General features: G+C 39.4%; 3 protein-coding genes across 9 annotated transcripts; 2 read left to right on the top strand and 1 right to left on the bottom strand.

Moving 5' to 3' along the window:
- Positions 1-3,660: 3,660 nt before the first annotated feature.
- On the top strand, positions 3,661-7,872 carry LOC122066135. Its single transcript, XM_042629955.1, has 2 exons — positions 3,661-3,776; positions 5,561-7,872. Exons 1-2 carry the CDS (start codon positions 3,728-3,730, stop codon positions 7,627-7,629), a joined length of 2,118 nt encoding a protein of 705 aa, XP_042485889.1. The 5' UTR covers positions 3,661-3,727; the 3' UTR covers positions 7,630-7,872.
- Positions 7,873-10,297: 2,425 nt separating this feature from the next.
- Positions 10,298-14,657, bottom strand: LOC122066136 (probable disease resistance RPP8-like protein 4). 5 transcript variants are annotated; one of them, XM_042629957.1, is made up of 4 exons: positions 14,315-14,657; positions 11,217-13,933; positions 10,621-11,102; positions 10,298-10,545 (listed from the first exon to the last, which is right to left on the bottom strand). In XM_042629957.1, exons 1-3 carry the CDS (start codon positions 14,370-14,372, stop codon positions 10,689-10,691), a joined length of 3,189 nt encoding a protein of 1,062 aa, XP_042485891.1. In that variant the 5' UTR covers positions 14,373-14,657; the 3' UTR covers positions 10,298-10,545; positions 10,621-10,688. The 5 variants fall into 5 exon arrangements, with proteins under 5 accessions (XP_042485891.1, XP_042485895.1, XP_042485892.1 ...); XM_042629961.1 differs by having other exon boundaries at positions 14,038-14,656; XM_042629958.1 differs by having other exon boundaries at positions 11,217-14,229; positions 14,315-14,656.
- A 1,071-nt stretch (positions 14,658-15,728) lies between these two features.
- On the top strand, positions 15,729-19,356 carry LOC122066137 (probable disease resistance RPP8-like protein 4). 3 transcript variants are annotated; one of them, XM_042629964.1, is made up of 2 exons: positions 15,729-18,934; positions 19,204-19,356. In XM_042629964.1, exon 1 carries the CDS (start codon positions 16,114-16,116, stop codon positions 18,856-18,858), a length of 2,745 nt encoding a protein of 914 aa, XP_042485898.1. In that variant the 5' UTR covers positions 15,729-16,113; the 3' UTR covers positions 18,859-18,934; positions 19,204-19,356. The 3 variants fall into 3 exon arrangements, with proteins under 3 accessions (XP_042485898.1, XP_042485897.1, XP_042485896.1); XM_042629963.1 differs by having other exon boundaries at positions 15,729-18,938; positions 19,209-19,356; XM_042629962.1 differs by having other exon boundaries at positions 15,729-18,938.
- The last annotated feature ends 7,239 nt before the right edge of the window (positions 19,357-26,595 follow it).

Below are 26,595 nucleotides of genomic sequence, written 5' to 3'. Positions count from 1 at the left end.
GAGGGTCCCTCCTTCGGTTGGGAGTTCGGCCAAAGCCGAACGGACCTGACCGAGGGTCCCCCCTTCGGTTGGGAGTTCGGCCAAGGCCGAACGGACTTGACCGAGGGTCCCTCCTTCTGTTGGGAGTTCGGCCAAAGCCGAACGGACCTGACCAAGGGTCCCTCCTTCGGTTGGGAGTTCGGCCAAAGCCGAACGGACCTGACCGAGGGTCCCTCCTTCGGTTGGGAGTTCGGCCAAAGCCGAACGGACCTGACCGAGAATCCCTCCTTCGGTTGGGAGTTCGGCCAATGCCGAACGGACCTGACCGAGGGTCCCTCCTTCGGTTGGGAGTTCGGCCAAAGCCGAAGGGACCTGACCGAGGGTCCCTCCCTCGGCAGGGGCAAAGCCAAGCAGTGCTGACCGAAGGTCCCACTTTCGACAGGGGGCCCAGTAAAGCCGATCCGAAGCGGCCATAGGTCTTTCTCTCGATCGACCCCAAAGCTTTGGACACTGGTAATGCCAAGACCGAGGGAACAAGTCAACCTCAGAAGATGGTTACTCCCACAGGAAGAAGCTCCTAGTGGAAGTAAGGGGGCTCCTGATACAGCCAAAATAACCTCTCGGTGGGGGCAATGACATGTGTCACTGCGGGGACACGTGTCCTCCGCCAGACGAAGGTTCCAAGAAACCACTCACACTCGAGCACGCTCAATCACCGAGGCACGCCCGCAGAATCACGCGGGATCACGTCGTCTGCATGAGGGGAATATTCCCCCAGAGGGTTGGACGTATTCTAGTAGGACTCTAAGAGGGAAGAAGGGGGAAAAAACCCTAAGGCCGAAGAGCTATATAAGAAGGCACGGAAGAAAGGGGAAGGTAAGTTCTGAGACCCTCATCATTACCCCCTTATTGAACTGTGCGGCCGACCCTGACTTGAGCGTCGGAGGATTAACCCCGGACTGAGCTCCGGGCCTCCGTCGTCTGTGTTTGTGTAGGTTGGAGCAGCGGGGTTTTTGGCAGCAACAGAAAGTAGAGGGAGAAAGAGAACAAAACAGAGCCCACTCGTATTAAGGAAAATCTGAGAAGGTTCCAGTACAAGGTTGAAGCTCAGATATTGACGCCAAGCATCCTAGGATTTGAGCTCCCCTACGGACTTGAAGAATTGAAGTTGATGGGAAAAAGAATATGCTGTATTGCAAGAAGCTCTTTATTCACAAGCCACTCTTCTATTATCTGTTTGTTGTGGCCTCCCCACTAGAATTACTTCCTTCCCGGTTGATCATCTCTTCCGCCTCTCCATCACCAAAACCCTTATTCCATCAAGGTCATTGAAATTGTTGGTGGCAGTAACAAATTTTGTTAATCAGATGAGGGTGAGTGGTACTCAGGTTCACTGGAGCGGAAGGGGGCGAGCTGTGGTAATATTGTAAGGTAAATTTTCAGAATTGGAATCGGAAGATGGGACTTACGGGAGGAGGTGGAGGAGTTGCAAGAAGGCTGTTGGATAGGCAGAGAGGGTGAGACGCGATGAGATCAGATTTTTCATATGGTATTTTAACTTTCTGTTGGCATTTTTAAAAATTGCCCCGACTTTGCTCACAGCATGTTTGCGATCTCACCGTTGGAACGTGAACGCGGACTGGATGAAAAAGCCCGTTCCAGAATGGGCGTCATTCTTAGGCGTGTTCCATTTTTTTTGGCATTCCAGAATGCGATACATATTAAACGCATCCTTAGTGTTCCAACATGCCAAGAAACCCTCGACTTTATTAATAATTTGGGTTAAGTGGACATTCTTATGTGGGACCGAGATTTTCTGATTAAATAAGCAAAAATCACTTCTACTTGTAAAAGAATTTGTAGATTAGGGCTGGCTAACTCTCTCATGCTACCATATCTATTCTACCATCCTTTGGTTCTGATCATAGTCCATTAATGTTACATTTGTATTCTTCATATACGTCTTATAAAATTTTGTTTCACTTCCTGACCGCTTGGTATTGAGCATCCGCTTTTCTTTGAATTTTGTATAGAAAAGTGGAATTTGTTAGGATCTCAGAATTTGGTATGTAAGCTCAATGGTTTGATGAATTTTTTACACGTTTGGAATAAAGATGTTTTTGGTAATTTGGAAAAGATTAAGCCTAAACAGATTCAACTATTTATGGAATTTTGGACATATATGGATTATGGACTAGACCCACAAAATACTAGATCAGTTTAGCTGCCCGAACTGGTCAAATATAATATTTAATGTTCTTGATGAAATTACACAATTTATACTTGCAGAAAAACTGATTGTCAGCACCGCCCATGGTCACGTCTGTCTCAGAACGGTCCACACCATTCTCATGATAGAGCCCATAGAGATTTACATGCAAAACTCAAGACACTAATAGAGCAAACCATCTTTGATCTTCCCTTTCAAAATCTTGTGTAAGTCATGTTCTACCTAACAAAGCTTGCTTGAAGCAAGTCATTGAATTATGCCTTCTTCCCCTAGATCTGAATCCTCTCCACCAGTGAGGTCAATCAGAATCTTCAGGTGATCGTCGTCATCATCAGAGATTAGTTAGAATATTATCTAAGGTAGTCGCTTGTAGAACAAAGAAACCCTCAATCCTACAACTCAAGTTTTAATTGGTTCAACTGGGGGTTTTACATGGAAGGGTAAACTTACTTAAGGGTAAACTTGTTATTTAGAAAATAGTAACCACACCACATCATCACTTAACATTTTTCATCAAACGGTGATTTAAGTGTAATTTCATTTTCAAAATTAGGGATGTACTTGATATTATTAAAAAACGAGGGAGTTCCATCATATGAAGTTTAAATTTATGGGTGGTACAAGAAAATTTTCCTTTCTGTTTTTTTTTTAAATCTATTCTTTCATAGCTAAGGGTGAAGGAAGAAAAAAGAAATATTTTTTGCGGAAAAAAAAATTAATAAAACATTCATTTCTTTTACTAAAAAAAATCCAAGTTAATGTCATATAAAAAGCATTTTTGTTATAGTATTCCTTACAACTGTCCAGGACGACGATACTAGTGATATTTCAGCTTAGAATGCATTTTATTTAGGTGTTTTCCGTATGTTAAATACCATTGGATTGGTTACTTACCTCATATCTCGGATCAAGCATTAAAAATGGGTGGTCTCTACTACTACTTTTCCAAATCCTCCTTGGATCATCCATGAAGGGCACTTCAGCCAAAAAAAAACTCTATGAAGGGCTCAACTGCCATAGGGGAGGTCTATTGGTTAGCAAAGGGTACTTCTCATTTATCTCTTCCCCAGGTTTGGGTATTCTTCACCCCCTTTTCTTGCTTGTAATTCCTTTTTAGCTGCACACATCAGTGTACAGTTGGGAATAATAAATGGGCTGGGTTAAAGGAAGCACCCATTCCACCCTGTCCCTTAAGGTTCGGTTATGGTATGAACTTTATTCCTTGCAGTTATATGAAGCTACAACAAAAAAATTATTCTAGACCTTTTTTTTCTAGATCATAGAGCATTATACTTTGCGGTATCTTTTTTTTGGTAAAGTTCTATGCAGTATCAGAAGCAAATAAAAATTGGAAACTGTTACAGCCTTTACAGTTTGGATTAATTACAGAAAATAAACAAAAAAAATAATAAAACATTGGCCATTTGTGGAATATATATAACTGAGGATATCTCTGCTTGCTGCTGGACTCAAGCATGATCTGTTGGACATAGAAGTAGAGTCTGCCCTCAAAGTGGAATGCAATCTGGAAAAACTGAAGAGCACAAATCACCAATGTGGTATTCCAGTAAGTTGCATTACGGTTCTCTATCAATTTTACTTCATCTTTCTTCTATTTATCTGTTTCCTTTTGTTGAATTTATATCCTGAACCCACCCCCACTGCTACAACTTCCATAATCTGTAATGACCACATACAAGATTTGGACAGCCATCTCCTTTGAGGTTGCTTCTAAGATTGATCCTCTTCTTGGACCTTGGGTCAATTCCCCTAGAAACAGATCCTTATAGCCTCTTGGAACCTCAACCACACTTCTGCTGGGATGAGAGGAAAGGAAACCTTGATCTTTTCTTCTTTTTCTTTTTTTCCCCAAGAAGGGGTATTCTTTCTATTATTGGGGCTTCATTGAATATAATTATTTAAATAAAAACAAAAAATTAGGTGACAAATCTGCTTTCTAGACATTTAAACATCAATTTAACCAACTTAGCAATCATATTCTTACTCTCCTTCCTTCGTCTTCTTCCACGCAGCTGAGTAACATGCATTTACCATGGTAGAGAATGACTCTTGATTGTGTACCAGTCATTACCCAGGGCGGATCAGGTTTATATATGAGAACAATCTTATACGTCCTTGGTCCGTGGATTTGGAATCTATTTTCTCTCTCTTCATTTAATAGATTCTAAATCCACGGATCAGGGAGGTACAAGATTATTCTTGTATGTGAACCTAATCCGGATTCATCATTACCATTGAGATTTGTTGACTAATTGATAGACTAAACTCCCAATGCTGCCCTACATCATATGATTACACTTGGATACAATGAAAACAGGTTCTAATACTATGTAAAGTTGCCATCCCAAAAGTTTGAACAAGTAATAAGGAGGCTTTAGGCTAATTGGTACTTTCGTAGCCAATGTGCAAGATGGATCCGGTCCTCATATGGTGTTTGATCCACACTTCGACTCTATTTAAAATGAAAATCAATTGAAAGAAGAGAGAGATTAAATGGAGAATGGGTCAAACACCATACAAGAATCAATCTCGTACAAGGACTTGATCTGGACTCGCCAATGTGCGGCTAAACTCCCAAAAATATAGGAGAGAGGATCAGATTTATTTATTTTTTGATAGGTGACTTGAGTGTATTAAGCAAAAAGAAAAATATAAAAATACAGATTAAGACAATCCATACAACCTTCTTTTGGCAGACCAAAAGAAAGGTTGAGAGGTCCCTAAATCAAACAGGACAAACCCTGTAACGTAGTTCATTTAATATAGAAAGAAAATCTTTAACAATTAGGAAAAGATGCTATGAAAGAATTAAGTAGCCCAATCACATGAGCAAAGAAAGTACGGAACATTTTTCATGCAACGATTCTTCCGCATAAAGCTTCTCACTATTGGATGGGTCAAGTTTCTAAAGACTTCAGGGTCACCGTCCTCATTTGACTCTAATGCTTCCTCTGAAAAATTCAAATGTATACCCTCTATATTATCAACTTGATGGATCACCTCCACACTGTGGTTTAATTCAACTTGATCTATCACCTCCTCACTATGATTCAATTCTCTCTTCCTATGAAGAAATAAGGGAATCTACAAGATTCTCAATTTCTTTGAAATACGAGAATGTTTTCATACACCCCTGATTTGTGGATTTGAAATCTATTAAATAAGAGAGAGAAAATGGATTCTAAATCCACGGACCAAGAGCATATGAGAAAATTCTCGTACGTGAACCTGATACGTTCTCACAATACACTAGTTCTTTAGAATGAATATCCATTTTATCCTCTCTTCTTGGCTCAGATACAACTTTTAACTAACATTCTAAGTTTTCAGTGATTAGCAGTCAAGTCTTGCTAGAGAAGAAGCCTCGGTTCTTTCACGAATTCCCAGTACAGGTTCAAAAGCTCTGGAACAAATGGGAGCTCCGATTGGTGGTTCTACTCAGCCTCTTCTTTCAAATCCTCCTTATATCGTTGGGCGACCGCAGAAGGAACATCAATAAAAATTGGGTACAAATCATTCTATGGCTTACTTACTTGTGTGCGGACTGGGTTGCAGCTGTTGCCCTCGGCATCCTCTCCCACAGTATAGATGGCCAACTAAAAACCAACGAACTCACAGCCTTCTGGGCTCCATTTCTTCTATTACACCTCGGCGGTCCAGACAACATCACTGCCTTCGCCTTAGAAGATAATGAGTTGTGGTTGAGACACTTACTTGGGCTTGGCGTCCAAGGCAGCATTGCATCTTATGTCTCCATCAGGTCCTGGACGGGTACTGGGGTCTCATTTCTTTCACTTCTCATGTATGTTCCTGCAATTGTCAAATATGGGGAGAGGACATGGGTTCTCAGTTCCGCAAGCAAGGAGCGGTTGAGAGACTCTATGCTTCGTCCCCCTGATCCGGGCCCAAGTTATGCCAAATTCATGGATGAATACAGCTCTAAGGAGGAGGAAGGATTTCAGGTGACCATAGGAAGTATTGAAGAAGAAAGTCTACAATCCCGTCGTTACAGTACCCATAACACTAGTGGCCTCAATGATGGTGATGCTGAGGATTTGGTTAAAGCACATTACTTCTTTGAGATATTCAAGCGTCTGTTCGCTTTTCTCATTCTCAGCTATGAGGATTGGGAAGAAAGCAAATTATTCTTCCAAAAAATTTCTTACCAAAAGGCTTTCAATTTGATCGATATTGAACTTGGATTCATGTTCGATGTACTTTACACCAAGGCAGCTGTGGTTTATTCTATGATAGGCTGTATTCTAAGGACAATCAGTTCGTCCTTCACATTCATTGTGTTTATTGTGTTCTTGAAAGTTGACAAGGGAGAGCATCCACCCACCGATATAATCATAACTTACCTATTGCTTGCTCTGGCCATCATCCTTGAGATTTATGGGGCCATCGTTCTAATTACGTCGGATTTGGTGTTCCTCTGGCTAAGAGAGCGAAGATGCCCCCTTGCTGGCCTCGCTAGACGACTTTGGAAATGCCGGAGGCAGCGGCGCACAAGTACAAGGTGGTCTAATTCCATGGCACAATACAGTCTATTAAGGGTTTGGCTCAAAGATGACCCTGCAAGATTAGATGAGAACCTTAGGAAGTTGTTGGGCATTGAAAAAATGCTAAGGAAGTACTGTTATACAACCTATAGGCAAGTCCCTAAAGAGTTGAAAGAATTTATCTTCCAACAGCTCTGTAGAAAATCAGACAAGGCCATCAATTTCAAGGAAGCAAAGTGCCAATGCGCAAGTAGAGGTGGTGAGGTACTTCAACGAGGACAGTACAGTGATCTCCATGGTTTGCTTGGGTGGAGTATAGATGATGTAGAATATGACCAAAGCATTCTTATTTGGCACATTGCTACAGAACTCTGCTATCAGTCTGATGGTATTGGTCAAAAACACAAAGAAGGAAACATAAGCAAGGTATTGTCAGATTATATGTTGTATCTTCTACTAGTGTGCCCTTTTATGTTGCCTGAAGGGATTGGAGAGGTCAGGTATCTAGATACCGAGGCAGAAGCCATGCATTTCTTCCAAGAGAAAACATCAAATCTCAAGACCAAACGCCGACCTCTTGATTTGTTGCTGCAAGTGAAGACTGATATTCCACCTATTGAAGTGAAAGGTCCCAAAAGCAAGTCTGTCCTATTTGATGCATGTAGGCTTGCAAATCAGTTAAAAGAATTGGAAAGGAATAAGAGATGGGAGATAATTAGTGTGTTGTGGGTGGAGATGCTATCATTTGCTGCAGCTCAGTGCAAAGGGCAAAATCATGCTAAACAACTCGGACAAGGTGGAGAACTTCTCACTCATGTGTGGCTTCTAATGGCACATCTCGGTATAACAGAACAATTCGAAATGCAGACAGTTGCAAGTAAGTTGATTTGCAGATGATAAAGAATAGCTTGGCAATTATCTCTTCACATATGATGTAGGGATCGATCAGGATCTACACTCAGAACTATCGGGCTTAGGCTACTTTTAGTCTGATAAAGGATTCTCCTCATTTAACTTTTATATGTCAGCTAGCTGTGTTATTGTTCCTACCAAATGAGAATTGAGGATCTTTTAGTGTCTAGTGTGTGTAATATATTTCTCAAGTAAATAAAATATGTGCTTTGTTCAGGGGAAAAAATAGGGATCATTTAACCGCAGTCTTTTGATAATGCCTTGGACTTCTGATTTATGTGTGATCGTTATGAAACCATGACCATCATATGCAAAGACAAAGTTTCAATTAACAAAGATAACATCAGCCCATCCTACTCCAAAGGAGTCTGATATGAAGCTCCCATTTGAGACAACAATGTTAGATGTACTTGGAATAAGCTCTTAATAGTTGATCCAACAAAATTTAGGATCTATGTTTATGCCTATGGATTGTGGTAAAGAAGGCAGGGGTGGGTAAAACAGATTAAGGTCCTTCAGCCATTTGTTAATATTTGTCATGACTAGTTCAGGTTTGAACTGTTCGCGCTATCCAAATGAAATGGTAAGTGATAGCAAAAATTGATTAAGAAAAATTTTAAATTTTGAGAGGACATGTCCGAGTTGGAAGCAAGTGCTGACAAATGGATGATATGGAATTCCCTTGAAAGATTCTCAGTTCTTAACCCAGGATGCATGCTGTACAAAGTTGTTTAGAAATGGAACAGGAGAGGAAAAGGTGCCATTCCTTTTCCATTTTCGCAGAACAGAGAGGACAAATTGTATCCAGGTTCAGAAAAGGAGCTATGTTGGCCTTGGTCAATAGACCCTTGTTAAGAAGTTTGCATAGGAAATTTTAAAGTTGGGGTGAAGATCAGATTTCCATAAGCACTTCCATATTGATTTTTCGCTTTGAGAGGATGAAGAAGGTCTCTGATTGATTAAGAACTTAACTACTATTTTAGTAAGAACTCTACATGATGGACAGAGATGGCAGATAAGGATTTCCTCATGAGTATATACAGAAATGGGTATTCTCAAAATTTTCTCAACCAGAGGTGAGTGAAAGATCTCAGAAGTGGCACACTCCATCGCCTATTTACTAATAGATCAACCACAATAGAGAAAGAGGAATGTGTTTGGCTATGCGAATTGTAGGTATTATAGCAACCTGGAATCCAAAGTTGATGCCAAATATTGACTTTAGAACCTGTCCCTATTTTGTATTTTTCAACAAACCATGCTATGGTAAGTAGGGATTGATTGCAATATAGATTTGATTAGTATGCCTCAACCTGCCAGGGATAGAAGAGTTGAGTCTGGATCACGTCCTCGTATGAGAATGATTCTCGTACGATGTTTGATCCACATTTGGACTCCACTCAAAATAAAAACCAATTAAAAGAAGAGAGAGATTAAATGAAATCAAAGTGTCGATCAAACACCGTACGAGAATGATGACCTGATCCATACTCGGGATAGAAGTGGGGCTTTTCATAGTGCCAATTTACTCCACATCCTAGCACAAACATTAGATAGGCAACAGGATTTTCATCTATAGTCTACACCCAAGAAGGAGAGTCCCGAGATACAAGGTACTCAGGGGCATCTCTATCATACCTAGGATGTCGCAATGGCCCTCTTAGAACAAGAAGGGGGTACATTTAAGACTAACTTTTTTCAATGTTTATTTTCTGTCCAGTAGTAGTACTTTGAAACAGATTAAGAACAGCCTGAATGATTCTAATGTCGCCTTCCGATGCTCAACAGAAAAGGAGTGTCATTTACAAAAAATAGGTGAGTAATTTCTGGAGCTGATCGAGAAACTTTTATTCATTTAAAACAATTCCCCTCCCTAAAGATGTTCAACATCCTCGATAGTCTTTCTATGACAAGGATAAAAAGATAAGGAATTAAATGGCAGCCTTGTCGTATTCCCTTAAGAAAGTATGAGAACACTAATTAGGTCATTCCACTTTTTAAAGAAACCTAAGAATTGGAACGAAGCTCTTATATAGCCCCACTCCATTTTATTATACGCTTTGGACATATCTAGCTTGATGGAGACCCATCAACTTTACCACTTCTCTAGCAATAGCAATGATGATATTGTCAGAGATTTGACGACAATTAATGAAAGTTGTTTGAAAGGGAGAGATGAATTAAGGACAAATGGTCCTAAGGCCATGAGCTAAGATCTTGTCAATAGTTGTATAGGACACCGTGTATAAACTGATGGGTCCTAACTCCTCAAGGCCACAAGCCTTATCCTTCTTTGGGATCAAAGCAAGAACAGTATGATTTATACCCTGGTCAGAGAGGAAAAGAAGTCAGAGACAAATTTGAAGACGTCTAAATGGATAAAATCACAACATTTTTTATAGAAGATGGCTGGAATACCATCATAGCCAGGGGATTTAAGGCTCCCTATACTGGACATTGACTCTTTCACTTCCTCTAAGGAGGGTGTTGAGCAAAGAAAGTCATCCTCCCAAGAAGAGAGATTCTGGAAAGAGGTAAGGTAGGAGTGATGGGTCCTGAGGGTTGGAAGTCATAAAAAGAGACCCAAAATGATTTGGAAAAATAGGAGCTATCTCACTTAAATAAAAAAACTGAACACCATCTGGTGGTGCCATACGAGGTAAAAAACTTGCTCATTAAACTTAAGTATCTCAATCCAAAAACAAGAAAAGAATCGTGAAAGTCTGTGGCTTGTGTGTCCCCAAGACAAGCCCCCGTACAGTAAGCGGCCCTTCCACAGGATCAATGGGCGATAGTGGACATGCCAAGACTTGAACCCACAACCAGCCAGCTGGAACGGTGATGGATTGAGGACATTTTCACCACTAGGCTACCAACCCCATTGGTTACCTCATAGGGTACCTGACAAATTAAGGAACTAATCAGTAAAGTCAAAATATCTTGTCCTATCAAAGAAAGTTGGGGACATGCACTCACCATTCTAAGTTGAGGTCCAAAGCACCAAATACGGTACCTGAGAACCATAAATTCAGAGCTAATGTAAACTAGTAATCTTCTACAATGACCCTTCTGTTAGCCTTAAACTTTTCAGTGAATTCCTTGGGCATGTTGGCCAATTTCAATTCCTTAACGGTCCCTAGTATTTGAGGGAGCAGCTTCAATTTCTTGCAGGATCTGATTTCCAATTCTTCAAGCTTCGGCATTGCTCCATTCTCTACAGTCAATTCCTCCAGCTCCTCTAGCTCCCGAATAGTTAACTGTTGAAGTTTCCTGAATCCTTCTTTTGAGCAAACCATAAGGTTGCCCGTGAAGGATTTGGATGATAAGACAAGGACCATTAGCTTGGGTAGCTTCTCTAGCACTGGCATTGGATCTTGTTTTAATTTAGTCTCAGACAAGGTGAGGCTAGTGAGGTTTACTGCGAATTCCTGGAGATCAATTAAATTTTCTAGTGGCTCCTGCAAATGAAATAATAATAAGCGCAGGAGATCAGTGAGGCAATAGCAACAAGATTGACTAAAGCAATAAAATGGGTATCCTCAAAATCCCAGGTTTCAATTAATTACAGTTACCTGAAAGACACGATTTTGTCCAGTATAAAGCTCAATTGAAGTGTCAAAGTGCGACCAAACTTCTATGATAACAGAACTCACGTGAGCAACCTTCAGACTACCATCCCCCATAACAATGTTACTGGTGAATTGCTTAGGCATTTCAGTTAACTTCAATTCAGTGAGGGTCTTTGGTAGATTTGGCAGCATCTTCAATATTTTGCAGGATCTGATCTCTAACTCCTTAAGATTTGGCATTGCTTTATCCTCCACAATCCACTCCTCTAGTTTCTCTAGCCTCCAAATTTTCAGTACTCGAAGCTGAAGGAATCCTTGTGATACGCATTGCATACGCTTGCCAATGAAGGATTTTGAGAACAACCTAAGAAGATTTAGCTTCGGTAGCTTCTCCAGTATTGGCATTGGGTCTGTGTCTAGTTGGGTTAGAGACAAGGTGAGTGCAGTGAGGTTCGACCCAAAATCATGGTGGTGATATAAATTTCCCCACCGTCCCTGCAAATACATCCGAGAGAGTTGCTTGTGTTTAAAAATATGCCTCAACAAACTTAAAGTCGCCGGTTCACCCCGTTGTCCCCACTCTGCATCTTTGGATGTCAACCTTAACATTCCAAGGTTTTCCAGTTCCCCAATCCACTTAACCATTACTTCTTTCTGCTGCAGACTTAACTGGCATGTCAATCTCAGTTTTTTAAGTTTTGTTAACTTGTATAGACCATCCTTCCAATCATCATCATCAACAACAACTCCTGACAAAGTTTGGAGGTCACTCAAGTAACTAAATTGTGTAACGAGTACACTGTGGTGCTTCTGGTTCAGGTAAAGGTGTTGCAGCTTTTGCATATTCCGAATAGTAGGGTAATGAACAATGTCGGTATGTTTTGTATCTAGAGTTTGAAGGTTACGCAAGTTGCCAACAGATGAGGGCAGTTTGTCCAAGAAAGTCCATCTTAACCCAAGGTAACGCAAGTTAATTAGCTCTCCTATTGCTTCAGGTAGACTTGGTTTATACACACGCTCAAGATCAAGAACCCTGAGAAACCATAAGTGGTTATTATGGATGCATCTCTTAAGAAAGTTCCCTACTTCTTGCCCTGGTTTATATCCAACAGGATAATTGAAGCACCATAAAGAACGGAGAGCTTGGTAAGTTTCTAGTTCATGAGGAGAATTTATGTTACTGTGAATAGGACGACAATAGGGGTCCTCGCCATTACAATGATCGGCAATTCTATGAATGCAGAACTTACCATCATCATCATGAGAAGATTCAAGGACACCACCAGCTTTTAAGATCTGAACCAGTGGAAGATCAAGGGAAATACAATATACCTTAGCTATCGCAGCAGAATTTTTGTTGATGGCCTGAATTAAGTTGAGATCTTGCAAGTCTTGCATCCACCTCATAGCTGCTGCTTCCTCACCAGGAATTACAGAATTGCTCTGCTGCCAGAGACCCCCTTCTATTGCCCATGTCAGAATCAACCTCCTTTCAGGGATTTTTTTCGCTATAGGAAAGAGATGCAAGAACTGTTTCACATGTATAGGTAGGATGTCAAAAACAGAGTATGACAAGTTAAACCAAGGGTGTTGGTCTTGACTGAGACGTGCATCGGTACCATGGAGCATACATGACCACTCCACAATGTTTGGATCTTTAGTGGACAACAATTTTGCCAATTTTATAATTAAATTGGGGATACCTCCACATTTTTCCACCATATCTTTTCCAAGGGCTTCCATCTCATGAGAGAGAGGGAAGGGAGACAGAGACTCTGTTGTGGTGTCCTTGTCTCTTGTATTGCCAAGTCGCCAGGGAGCTATGAATAGCTTCTTCATGAACAACTCCCAGCTTTCTGCTTTGCTTAATACCTTCGATCGGTGCAAGTAGTGGGCAGAACAAGCAACCCCTGCATCCCGAGTTGTGAGGATAATCCTGCTTCCAGGTCCACCTTGTGGGATTTTTTCTTGCAGTTTTCTCCAGACTTGAGGGTTACCAATATCATCAATTACTATGAGATACCTCTTATCCTGCTGGAATTCATTAATTTGCTTATAAATATCCTTCCAAATCTCACTCAAATCATCGTCCATTGCAGAGATGCAAACCCAGGCTTTACACTGAAAATGTTTTCTTACATAACTGCTTTTATAAATCTCCCATGCTAGTGTTGTCTTTCCAATGCCTTGGATTCCAAGAATTGATATTATTTGGTGCTTAGGGAGAGCATTGTCCAACAACTCTTCTTTGTCCATACTCAAACCAACAACATTGCTACTAGGATCCTCCTCTACTTCTTCATCAATATCAACAGAAGAACGTATCAAGTCTGACAGGTTGAATGACTTTCCTCCCCAATAATGACTCAAAGTTTCTGCAAACCTCGCTTTCAACCTCTTGATCCTCCCTGATATCTGTGTGATCTCTTTCCGAAAGCTTTCATCAACTTTAGAATCCTTGGGGCTGGCATACCTCTTAAGGATTGGCTTCCTCTTCCGGCTGCTTGCTGTCCTGAGTACGTAGTGCACAATGGCGGCTACTGCATCATTAACGATTTCCTGCAAATCTTGCCATCTTTCAACTTCTTCTTTATCAGCGAATCCATCTTCATCGTTTAGGAATATCTTCATAGCCAAAAGTTCACGGCAGATCAACTGGACTTCGCAATCGACAGTTTCCAAGTGAGACCTTTCCCAATTGATCATTTCAGCAAATTCTCCTATCGAGGAAAGAACAGTTCTAGCCATCGGTTCACTCAAAAAGTGCTTCAAGCTTCAAAAGAGGTCAGAAACGAAACAATAAAAGGATAACAATAGCTCTTACATGATAAGACTGTTGAGGTTCTTTACGAAAAGAATGAATACTGAATAGGATTCAGTTGTCACACTGAATTTGATCCCAAGTTGATTAGGCCACACTGAATGTGATCTGGATTCCAACAGCCCATGGATTTGACTAGATTGCAATGGTTTAGTGTTTTTGAAGTGGGGAAATAAGTATTCTTGGTCTAAGTTCCTGGTAGTACAGAAATGTTCACTACAAAACTAACAAGGATTTCAAAAACCAGAAGTAGAAAGTGATAATGATGAAAGAAATGTACCTCTTCCAAGAAGACCCAGTATGAAGATTGGATTGAAGCACCTAAGAAGAGCTGCCATTGCTGAGAAATCTACATTTTTGTGGCATCCAGGTCTACATCTAGGGGCAAAGATTCTCTGATGACCTCAAATGGTACCATTGCTGTTTTTCAATTTGTTTTTTCTATTTTTCCTTTACTTCCCCCTCCCCCCGTACAAGCATGATTTTCATGTACCCAAAAATAACGAGATTTGATCTCTACTATCAATAGTTGGAGATTTTTCCACCAAGCCAAGCACGACAACTCTCCTTTTTCCCTTTATTTTATCCAATCCATTTCCCTTTATTTTATCTAATCCATTTTGGTTGTCCTCTTAATAAGAAAATACACAGAGGGACTGCTCTTTGCTATTCCTAGCATCTTTTTTATTTTTTTGACTTTATTAAGCCAAGGGAGACAACTCTTTTTTTCCCCTTTACTTTATCTAATCAATTATGGTTGCCCACTTACCAAGTAAATATACTGAGGGATTGCTAGTTAATATTCCAAATTGAGGCACGTGATTGTTCAGAATTATTCCTTCATAAAAAATTGTTTGTTAGCATATACTTTGCTTATAAAAATAAGTTCTTACTTTTTCTTTTTCTCTTTTATACTTTGTTCTTTTACTTTATCTTTATTAGCCAAGAGAGACGATTTTTTTTTCCCTTTACTCTATCTGATCAGTTTCTTAACAAGCAAATATACAGAGCGGTTACTCATTAATATTCCAAATTCTGGCACACGATTGTGCAGAATCATTTCTTTGTCCAAAAGTGTTTAGTAGCATATACTTTTCTTCTTATCAAAAAAAGGTTTTCACTTTTTTTTTCTCCTTCTTTCTTTTATGCTTTTTCTTTTTCTTAATTACATTAACTTTTGTTTGCATGAGTTCTTTTACATCAATGGGTTGGTCAGCCTTTTTTTTCTTTTCCTCATTTTTCATTTTCTTTTTTTTATCAACTTAAACTGAATTATTTCACTTCTTGACAGAAAAATACTGCATTATTTCACTTCTTACTTGGAGGAGTGTAATGGTTGCGATGGGTGTTCTCCTAAAGGGTATTGGGAAAATTATTGATAGTGGCACCTTGATGAGTTTGAATCAGATTTGTCGTACGAGGTACGAAAACCTGATCATCCGAATTCTAACTCGATCAATATTTGGTCCTGTTAGGGCAAACACCAACAATTACAAAGAAAAATATAGACACAGATTCGCACACAAAATAGATTTTAACGGGGTTCATACAAAGATGAGGTGTGCTATGTCTTCCGGTGAAGAAGAAGACGTTTCATTACTATAAAAGAGAGGTTACAATGGAGATCGTTCAAATACATCCGAACAACGGCAAGAAAACTTGCTCAAAAACCTTAGTTCAAAAAACACCTCAAGTTACAATGTCTACTCAACAAGACAATAGAACATTATATATTCCTTCAAGTCACGGGTCGATCTATTTGGTCACAGTCCATCAGGTCGAACCTTACCTACCATCATAGATGTCAGACAAAATCTCATATGAGTCGCAACCAAAAAAAACGTCGGAGCTTATCATTTTTCAAAACGAGTCAAGAATTGGAGACAAACTTAACAGGTCCAATCCTTGGATTTCTTTCAAGAAATGAAAACGATAACAATAAAAATAATAATAATAATTAACGTTTGCATATTTCAAGAAGTTCTAGCCAAAGGCATTGTGGGATCATATCTCAATTAACTCAATTCAGAGGACAAGGGCCAACGGAACTGAATCTCTAAATCTTGTTTCGAGAGAGAGATGGGATACATTGAAATGGCTTCTCTCCTGAACAAATTGACTGAGAAGCTGTTACAAGAAGCAGATTTGTTTCATGAAGTGAAGGATCGAGTCTGGTCCCTTCTTTGCATGCTAAAGAGGTTAAGGCCTTTTGTAATGGAAGTCCACAGAGAGCAAAGCTCAAAAATGGAGGAATTAATGAGAGAATTCGTAGAATTAGTCCATGAGGCTGACGATGCTATCGATTCATATGTCACCATAAAAGCTATTAGACGAATGGAAAACATCTACGCCAGCGAGAAGGATAGAGACGGCGATATGAAGGCTGATGAACTGAGAAGTAAAATTGAGGGCATCAGGTTGAGGCTCCAGTTATGGCACAAGCGTTGCCTTACTTGCAGGGCTCCCTCGTCAGTGATTGCGCACAATGATCACATGGTAGTAGGCCTTGAAAATGAAGTAACAATGATGATTGAGCGGCTTATGGATAAGGATCCTCAACCTGATGTCATTCCGATCGTTGGTCCCGGAGGTGTTGGTAAAACAACACTGGCTCGCAGAGTTTATAATCACCCAACCACAGTGGAGAACTTCCCCTGCCGCGCATGGATTTATGCATATAATGTTCACGAGTTTTCCATCACAAAGTTATTGCAAGAAATCATCAATCAGGTAAGTCATTCTCCTCCTCCTACTACGGATACAGCTGCAGTAGATCAAGACAACGATCACGATGGAGAAGAGATGATCCTCAGGGATTTGGCCAATCAAATTTACAAGCATCTGAAAACCTGTGACAGGTATCTCCTTGTTTTCGATGATGTTTGGAGAACCCAATTCTGGGATGACATTAATATGATCTTCCCCGACAATAAAAATGGAGGTGGAGGTAGGATAATTTTCACTACTCGCTACGATGAAGTGGCCTCGTACGCAATGCCAAGAAGGCGTCCCTTTTATCTGCAACCACCCTTGAACAAGGAAGAGAGTTGGGCGCTTTTCTCGGAGAGGGTAGCGTCCAGCTCCAGAGACGAAGCTAATATGGAATCCCAATCCCAATCCCATTCGAATCAACTGGAGCCGGATCATCATCCATGGAAAGAATGGGTAGATGAATGTGGTGGGCTACCACTTGCAATTGTTGAATTAGCAGCAGAACATCAACGCTTTATATCGTCAGCGGCGGCGGTTGATAAGGAAGAGGATGACCATTGGGACAAAAGATTTCCAAAGGGAATTTGGGAATTGATGTATGAAAATTTACCACATCACCTGAAACCGTGTCTTCTCTATCTGGGGGTTCTCAATTCGTGTTGCTCCAACATATTTAAGGAATTGTTAATTGCAGAGGGCTTTGTGGAACAACCAAGGACGACCAAGATTCGAAGTGAAAAGACAGTAGCCGACGTAGAAGAGGAAGTGGAAAACTATGCAGAAAAATACCTGAATGAGCTTATTGATCGAAACCTGGTTGAAGTCGTAAGTAAGCGTTGGGATGGGGGTATCAAAGATATTGCCATTTCCAAGCGGTTGCAGTTGATGAATTTCTGTAGATTTAAGGCCAGAGAAGAAAATTTTCTAGAGATTGCAGAATTTGAGATTATTCCATGGGAAGCAAACCGAATTTCCGTACGAGGATGGTACGGGAAATACTTTGAATTCATCAGTCAAGGTAATTCGCCGATGAAAGCTCGCTCTTTTCTGATGTTGGAGGATTCAAATTTTCCATCAGAAAGAAATTTTGATGGAAATGATTGGAGTCCTCTGCTTCAAAATACTTCACTTAGGGTGTTGGATTTCGGTGTGGAATTTAACCATACAATTCCAAGGGAAATTGACAGGCAAATTCATCTAAGATACCTGAGAATTAATTACCAAGGAAGTATAACACTTCCACCATCCATATGCAATCTGTGGAATCTACAGTTTCTCCGATTAAAGAATAACAATCCCAGGTCAGAAATCCCGCTGGAAAGATTTTGGAGAATGAGACAATTAAGGCATCTATTGTGTAGTGATGAGCTTCGTCTCTCCCAACCACCTGATGATGGCAATGACAGGCGTTTAGTGTTTTACAATCTCCGGAGCCTAAAGTATGTGTCTGCTTATTGTTGTACCAAGAATTTACTCTCAAGTATGCCCAATTTGGTTAGACTGGCTGTGGGAGGTGACATAAAACAGACCCACATTGATGAAATATCCAATAGTCTTCCCCTGTTGAAGCACCTTCAGAAACTAGTGTTGCGAGGTGGTGAAGCCATGAGGAATGACACCATATCTCTTCTCAGGTGGGACGATTTCCGGCCAAACATCACTTGCCTCTCCTTCAAGCGCACCCGACTAGTGGGAGACCCAATGCGTATACTGGGGAAGCTACCCAACCTTCAGGTCCTCAAGTTAGCATTCAACGCCGTCGATGGAGATGTTTTAGACATCGGTGTTACTACTGATGATGGCGATGTGTGGTTTCGTCAGCTCAAGTGTTTGAAACTTGAACAATTGAAGATAAGGAGGTGGAATCTGTCAGTGGGAGCAATGCCTGGTCTTGAAATACTAGTTATTAGAAATTGTACTTCTCTCCAGGGTCTCCCATCAGAAGCTCTGCAGGAAATCCAGAGTTTGCAGCAGATGGAAATACACCATTACGTTGATCCAGCAGTGGAAACAGCCGCAGTAGCTATTCAGGAATGTGTCGGGAAGGATCATCTTCAGCTCCGCTTAATGAAAAAACCGGATGACTTGAATGTTGGTCAGCGAGTAAATTAATCGCCCTGTTTTCAGGGTTGTGAAAGGACCTTGGCCCACTGAAAATAGGGATTTGTGCATGGGCGTAGAGAACACAGTAGGTACAGTAGCATTTTTTCTCCCTTCAAATTAATTCATCTTTAAGTTTTTAAAGAAAAAAAGAACGTTACTCAGTAATGCATCTAGGTGCAAAAAGATCACATTGAAGATGCTTGTACTTGCTCTCCCATTGGTCATGCATGTGGGTTTTTTCTTATGCCTGTGGGTAGCGTTCTCTTGCCCATATTTTAAATAACATTCTTTATTTCTACTATTAGAAATTTGTAAGCATTTGTACCTTCATAGCTGCATCTTTGTTTTGTGCAGGATAGGTTTCAGCATGGTTCCAAGCTGACAACAGCCTTATGAGGTCTTTATAGGTTTTATTTTCTACCTTTTTTCCCCTTTTGGTTCCGTTTGTTTTCATGTAGACTTTTTCATGTAAACTTTTCATATATAAATTTTTGGTGTGTGTCTGCATCTCTCCTCCTCCAAGAAAAGTCTCCCATGTTCCTCTCATCCCAGCCCCCCTCCCACTGGTTGAGCCACTTGCTCCAAGAAACCCAACAGTGTGCCCGCACCAATCCCTACCCATAAAATTTTTCATATGCTAAAACATTTTCCAATGCTTGTTAATTTCCAAGAGGTAAAATATGTTGTAAATGTTATTGTAAAATTTTTCAATGTTTGTTTGTCATTTATTTTATGTGATAAAATTATTTAAAATAATTGCGTAAGATGTCATTATTGCAAATTTGACCCATGTTTTATATGGATGTAAGAAAATCATGGATCAAAAACAAAAGAGCAATCCAATGCACGATCCTCACTTCCACTAGTGCAAGGTTTGGGACGGGCAAATGTATGCAAGTATGCAACCTTACCCCCTACTTCGTAGGAGAAGCTATCCCAAGTTTCAAACATGTGACCGACTTGTAGCAATAGTGCAACTTTGGACACCCAAATACAAAGCTTATGTGATCCATTTAAGACAACAAAATTTCCAACCGGAAGACATGACATACCCTTGTAAAGTTTTTTGGGCTCATCTAAGAGTATATTTGGTTCAAAATTTAGAATTAGAACCATTTTTGGGTGAATAAAAGTTAGGCAATTTTGAATTAAATTTTTTAGGAATTAGAATCTAAATCAAACAAAGGTTAAAATAGCAAGCACTCATATCATTTTTTTTTTTTTTTTATGAGAAAAGAAAATAAAGATGAATTAAATCTGAAAAGAGTCTGTATTCTCAGTTACAACCAATCTAAGCTTTTCATTCCTAGTTCTATTTGCCAAATTATTAACTAAGCATATGTGGTCTCTATCTTGTTTCAAAGCATTACATTCGGGGAATAGATTTTTCATGGATTTGCTATCTAAAAGAAGGTGAAGCAGCTTCTATGACCATTTTGATATAGAATCATCTTGCATCCAGTCTTGTAACTTCAGACAATATGTGCAAATGCTTATGATTGTGGCTCCTAAAGATCTTGCTTGTTGTAGTCGTTCTTGCCTTTGCTTCTTTAACATTATTTGCATAGCCATAATCCATAGAGATAGAAAAAAATTTAATTTGAGAGATAATGATAGATGCCCATCCAACTTGCCTGAAGACTGCCATCACAAATCAATAAGTAAGTTATTTTTTCTATAATAGCTAAGTAAATCCTTTTTTGACATAGATATGTTGGATTTGGGAACCTCCAGTAAAAAGTTTTGAACAAGAAAAAGATTGAGTTCAACTACCCATCTATTAATATTTTGAGAATTTGCAAAGGGCTAGGTTGACAAAAATTTGCCCCACAGTCACCTAGCAGTCCAAATAAAGTAGCATGTAAGATAAAATCTTGACAAAAATAAATAAATGTCTATGGTGGAAAAAAAGAGGGGAAGTAGATATGTTGACAACAGGTCAAGGATAAAATCAGTAGTGGGATATTCAGTTCTCATTCCTAATAGACCTATACATGTTGCCAAAATTCCTTATGAAAGTGGACAAGAGATAAAAATGTGTCATTACGTTTCCTTTTCTAATTATCAATTCAATATGTCCTTGGTGAGAATACCTCCCTACAAAAATTTTCACAAAATCAGCAAAACTTTGGATGAATTTTTTTGTTTCCAAATCAAATGCCATACCTTAGGCTCTCTTTGGTTTGATTTATATTTGTATTTATTTGACTTATTTCTATTTTTACAAGTGTTTGGTATAATTTATAACACGTATTTCTATTTATAATAAATTAGAATAAATCACAAATCACAAATTACTCTCAACCTATTTGTGATTTGTGGCAACAAATCATTTATGTTGATTTTTGTGCTACCTTAAATGAGCATATGTGCTAAACTACTCAAAATCAAAGATAAATAGGTAACTTTAGTATGTTTTATACTTTTCCAATAAAAAACTCCAAATCCTATCATTTCTCTCGCTCGAAGCTCAAAGCTAAAGGTGAAACCTGAAACCTATTTTCTCATTATATAATATATTTTATAAATAGTAATCAAACGAATACTATTTGTGGTCCATAATTTATTGTCACAAATAATTTCTAAAAAATAGTTAATAAATACGAATAGAAATCATACCAAAGAGAACCTTAGAGATAAGAGAGTGGGATGATGCTGCTAAAGACGTGCCAGGAGAAATACTTAGCTTTAAGGACTGTACACCATAAAGCTGAGGGATTATTGAGAAATATCCATCCTAGTCTGATGAGGAGAATCTCATTGTGGACTTGGTTATGTCCAAACCAAGCCTACCTAGATTTTTGGGCTTGCAGATGCTCAACCAAGAAATCAGAGACAACTTCTTGTGTCTATCCTTTTCACCACACCAAAAACTGAACTTATAGAGTCTAGCTTACTATAAATACTCTTTGAAACAAAAAACGTGACATAAGAAGCAACAATTTCCACTGAGCCAATTTGCTCTGAACCCCATGCATTGATTTTTGGAAGGAAAGTCTTTTTGCTCTATTAACAATAAGGGAGGCACTAATCATTTCTTTCATACCCAAAGTCTGGCAGATCTGTCATCAAAGGCCTTCGGGAGTAGTATTATTGTTGAAGAAAGCTTCACTTTTATTTAAGTTGACTTGTTGGCCGGCATGGTCTTGAAAAATATGGAGAATTCCCTGGATAGTAGTAATGTCCTCAAATCTGGCACAACAAAAAATGAAAGTGTAACCAGCAAAGAAAAGATCAGTAATTTCAGGGGCGTGCTTTGCAATCTTAATCCCTCGAAAAAGATTTAAATCTCGATAGATCGATAATAATCGGGAAAGACCTTCCATAGCAAGAATGAAAAGGTAAGGATTAAGAAGACATCCTTATCAAATACCACGAGAGTGTTCAAAATATTCAAATATCCCACCTTTAAGCTTAATAGAATATGAAACTGAAGACATTAAGTAGAAAACAAGATCACACCAATGATTAGAAAAACATAACAATTCAAGAATGGCACGAACTACGGTCCATTTCAATCGGTCAAAAGCCTTAGAGATATTAAATTTAGTGGCTAGCCATCTACGTTTACCTTTACAATGTCCAAGGTAATGAAATATTTCATGAGCAATGATGATGTTAAAAGATATTTTTCGTCCTTTGACAAAAGCTGATTGGAATGGAGAAATAAACCGGTCTAAACATTTTTGTAACCTTCTGGCTACAAGTTTAGAAACAGTCTTATAGGCCACTATACACAAACTAATTGGTCTTTCTCCGATGAGAAGGGCTTTAACTTTTTTGAGAATTAGAGTAAGAAGGGTGTGATTAGTACCATATGGAAAGTGCAAATTAGAAAAGAAACCCTAAAAAGAATAGTCAAATTGAAATGAGGGCTTAGGGATAACCAATATATATATATATATATATAACTTTGTTTTGTGTATTCATTTTCAATACAATCATGAATACATTACATCCTTAGGGTTAGCACTACTCATCATGAAGGATCAAGAGTGCTAAATCTGGTTTAGTTAGATTGTTGGGGGTATTTCAAGATTGTTTGTGAGTGATTAGCTATGTTAGTTAGTTAAAAATTTTGATATAGCACTTTCTCATTGTTCTATCTCATTAGGCCACATGCTCCATTTCCTGCATGAGGAGATACATGTAGAGGCTGTTGTTATATGATTGTCCTTGTTGGCAATCCGACCACGTGGTGAGGATGATGTGGTCAGTTTGGGTGACGTGGCCGAAAGTGATGACATGGTAGCGTTCAGTGTCACTGATGAGATAACATAGCCACATTGTATGTATGGAGTGGTTTGATTCATCCATGGTAGGTGGTGCGGGTTTTTGGGTCAAAACTGGCAAAATTGACCTATTTGTGCTCAAGGGCATTTTCGACAATGAAAATGACATTTTTGGAAGACCGTTTCTCATGAAAAAGATAAATTGTAATTTATCTAGTCCAATGCATCTAATTTTGTCGCATTCTGATAACGTATGAAGAAGTTACAGTATTTATGGCAGTCGGGGGTAATTTCGGCATTGAAGATGAATTTTTTGGAAGAAGTTTTCTACATGTAATGATACGAAAAAAATCCGATCTTTTCAACGGTTTTAATTTCATCGCGTTCCAATTCTGTATGAGGAAGATGCATAATTGGAAAGGTCTAGGAGCATTTTGATCTTTTTACATAGCTGAGTCAGATGATTGGGTCTTCTGAAAAGTTGTAGAATGTTCAGTTATGGTTCTATTACACTTCATTTTGTCTCGATTGAAAATTGTATGAAAAAGTTACATGTATTTCCATAAAACCGATTTGAAAATCCAAACTAGAAAATCAATCGTTGCTCTCTGTGTTGGGTGGATTTTCCATATTTTAATTTTGAAATTTCAGGGGCTGTTATGTAATTTATAGATTTTGAAGGTCTGAGTTGCCAGGGTCTTTAAGCACTGAAATATATAGAGGTAGGAGCTTGATTGTAATAAAAGGAGTATTGGTTTAGAATAAATGGCTCCGATGAAGCCACGTAGGATTTATTTAGATCCAATGGCTGCTGAACTTAGGCGTTGACGACGACGGCTTAGATTCCTGCGCGAAGGTCCTCATTGGTGAAGTGCATCGGACATCATGGTGTGGCACTTCACCAGATTGAATCTTGATTGAGTGTAGCGCATGTGCATATAATCTATAAAGAGATTCTATATATCTTGATCTGAAACAATCATATCAGATCGGTTCCGATCTAATGGCCAGGATCAATGCACCTTTAATAAAGCCAGCTGACAACGTACCATAAAACGTGTTGCACCAGCCAATGGCACGTTGACAATGATTCTGTACGTTGACGCAACCCCTGACTGCTTGTATCATCATGATGTCATTAGATCCTAGATCTACGACTTCTATTTGCTATCCATTATTTAAATCGAACGGTTCAGATTAAGAGATTCCTTTTGATAAGTTCTACGCCCAGATCTACATCTCTGTTGCTAGCGCTGCCATCGTAGCCTACGCCAACCACCGAAGATTCTATTTCAGGCTATCTCGTTGCTCCAATTTCAAATGGCCATATCTCCCTAACCACAAGGGCAAATCCATCCATTCAAGTTGCAGCTTCTTCATTTGTTTGAGCTCTACACATTGGACGAAGCAAATAAGGGTTTAAGTGAGTGTAAGATTGTAGATTTTTTACGTGAAACTCCTCCCTCCATTGTTGACCATTGAAGAGCTTAGAGGCTCATGTGAGTTGTTTTACAATCCATTAATGGTGGTTTAAAAGGGTAGTTGGGTGGTATTGATGATACCTTATTTCCAAGCCAAGGGAAGAAGAATAATGAAGAGAGGAGCTTCCCCTTTTGTTGGTCGAACCATGAATGGGTTTTGTTGCTCAATGAGAGTTTTGTTTACTCTATTAATGATGGTTTGAGGAGGTGGTTGAGATATGTTGATGATGCATTGACTTAAATCTAAGAAGAAGAGAAGGAAACAAATGAGGGTTTGCTTGTGGTGCTTTGAAGAGCAAGAACCCAAAGGGGAGAGAAAGTGTGAACACCAAACTTGTCAGTGCAAGTTCCTAATCATCCTAGGCAACCGATTATGAGATTCACTAACCCTTGATTTACATTATATGCATGTATAATGATATGTATGTATACTAGGATTAGTTGTGGATGAATTGTATACATGCTAAGTTAGTTGTGGATGAACTGTAAGCATGGTAGCTAGTTGTGGATGTATATGTGAGGCAGAACTTGACTATAGGGCATTGATATAAACCCAAATTTATCGTATTCTTTATTGAGTGCTTAGTGGCTGCTAAGCATTGGGAGTGGGTGCTCCCATGCAGTAGTTGCTACACATTATACCAGCATAACGAGTGCCATCTCAGCATTGGCTTGAAAAAATTAGGTGTGGGTGCTCCCGACTGTGGGTGTAGTCAAAAGTATTGTATTGAGTAGTTACGAAGCCTTTACAGGCACTACTCTGGGGATGTAGGCAAATTTTTAAACCTCGTAAAAACCTTTTGTCGTGGGTGCTTATTGTTTGTATTTTATACTGAAGTGCGTGGAATGCAAAATGGGTGTACACACTTAGAAGTCCCTATGAGAGGCTGAGTGTGTATAACTGTGTGCAAACAGGGACAGGTGTATCAGGGTTTGCTTGCTCAGGTAGCAGACAGGTTTTTGGGGATCGAAATTTGACTCACTTATTCACCCCCTCTCAATGACTGCCAGGTTACAATAGAGGCTTGGATGGACGATTGAGGAGATCCACCCTATGTGGGCGAGTGGGAGATAACCTGATTTTGTTTTTTGAGCACCAGCAGCCCACTAGGGTTTGGATCCCTGGGTAGCTAAATTCTTATAAGTGATTTGGCCACCAAAAGGGGTAGCCATCACTCTCTCTCTCTCTCTCTCTCTTTCTCTCTCTCTCTCTCTCTCTCTCTTTCTCTCTCTCTCTCTTATGTGTGTATCCAAGGACCTTCATCTTTGTCCTTGGATTTGGAGTGTGGAGATTGCGTAGAAGGACTTCTTAGATCTTTTCAACTACTTTTCAGTGTCTTTATAATCCACCATTAAAGGAGGAGGTTTGATCGCAAGGTAACATGCAAGGCAATGCTTAGAGCTTGTAATCTCAAGCAACCGAGATCCTTTTGTTGCGTCTCATCCAACAAGGTAAAAACCCTAACCTTGTTCTATTTACAAGAGACTTACATAGAAGCATGCATCTAAACCCAAGATGGGAGATTGGCTTAAAGAAACTATTTATTTACATATCCATTAGATCAAAGAAACATTTAAAATTAAAATGAGAAAGTGGATTAAGACTGTTTGTTTGTCTACACTTTTTTTTCCCATTTACCCACAAATTGAGAGGAACAAAGAAGCATCCAAAGCAAGGGTGTCAATTTGAAATCGAAACTGGGTATTAACCAAACTGAACCGAATTAATTCGGTTCCATATCGGTTTTAATTTTGATATTTTAATTCAGTTTGGCTTGGTTCCGATTTCAGCTTAGGAACCATGGGTCCAACCAAAACCGAACTGAACCACCTATTAAAGATAGAGACAAGAATCAATTAAATGCTCCAATTAAATAGTTAATGCCAAAAATCAAGAGTTAAGAACCGTGAGATAATCAATTACCCCCACAATGGCACTAACCCACTTCTCTGTTTTTTATTTTTTGGTTAAAACCCATTAACTTCTCTCCCTCCCTCTCTCTCTCGGATTTTTGTTGGGGATAAAAGAAAGA

The sequence above is a fragment of the Macadamia integrifolia genome, unplaced genomic scaffold, assembly GCF_013358625.1.
Source record: "Macadamia integrifolia cultivar HAES 741 unplaced genomic scaffold, SCU_Mint_v3 scaffold2261, whole genome shotgun sequence".
Classification (NCBI taxonomy): domain Eukaryota; kingdom Viridiplantae; phylum Streptophyta; class Magnoliopsida; order Proteales; family Proteaceae; genus Macadamia; species Macadamia integrifolia.
This window is presented reverse-complemented; position numbering and strand designations above follow the sequence as displayed.

Bases quoted from the DNA above. Each gene is read 5' to 3' on its own strand.
- LOC122066135 (XM_042629955.1), top strand. From the start codon at position 3,728: ATGCAATCTGGAAAAACTGAAGAGCACAAATCACCAATGTGGTATTCC. The intron at 3,777-5,560 runs GTAAGTTGCATT...CTAAGTTTTCAG, and splicing joins ATCACCAATGTGGTATTCCA to TGATTAGCAGTCAAGTCTTG.
- LOC122066136 (XM_042629957.1), bottom strand. From the start codon at position 14,372: ATGGCAGCTCTTCTTAGGTGCTTCAATCCAATCTTCATACTGGGTCTT. The intron at 13,934-14,314 runs GTACATTTCTTT...TTTCCTCGATAG, and splicing joins ACTGGGTCTTCTTGGAAGAG to GAGAATTTGCTGAAATGATC. The intron at 11,103-11,216 runs GTAACTGTAATT...TTTCATTTGCAG, and splicing joins GACAAAATCGTGTCTTTCAG to GAGCCACTAGAAAATTTAAT.
- LOC122066137 (XM_042629964.1), top strand. From the start codon at position 16,114: ATGGGATACATTGAAATGGCTTCTCTCCTGAACAAATTGACTGAGAAG.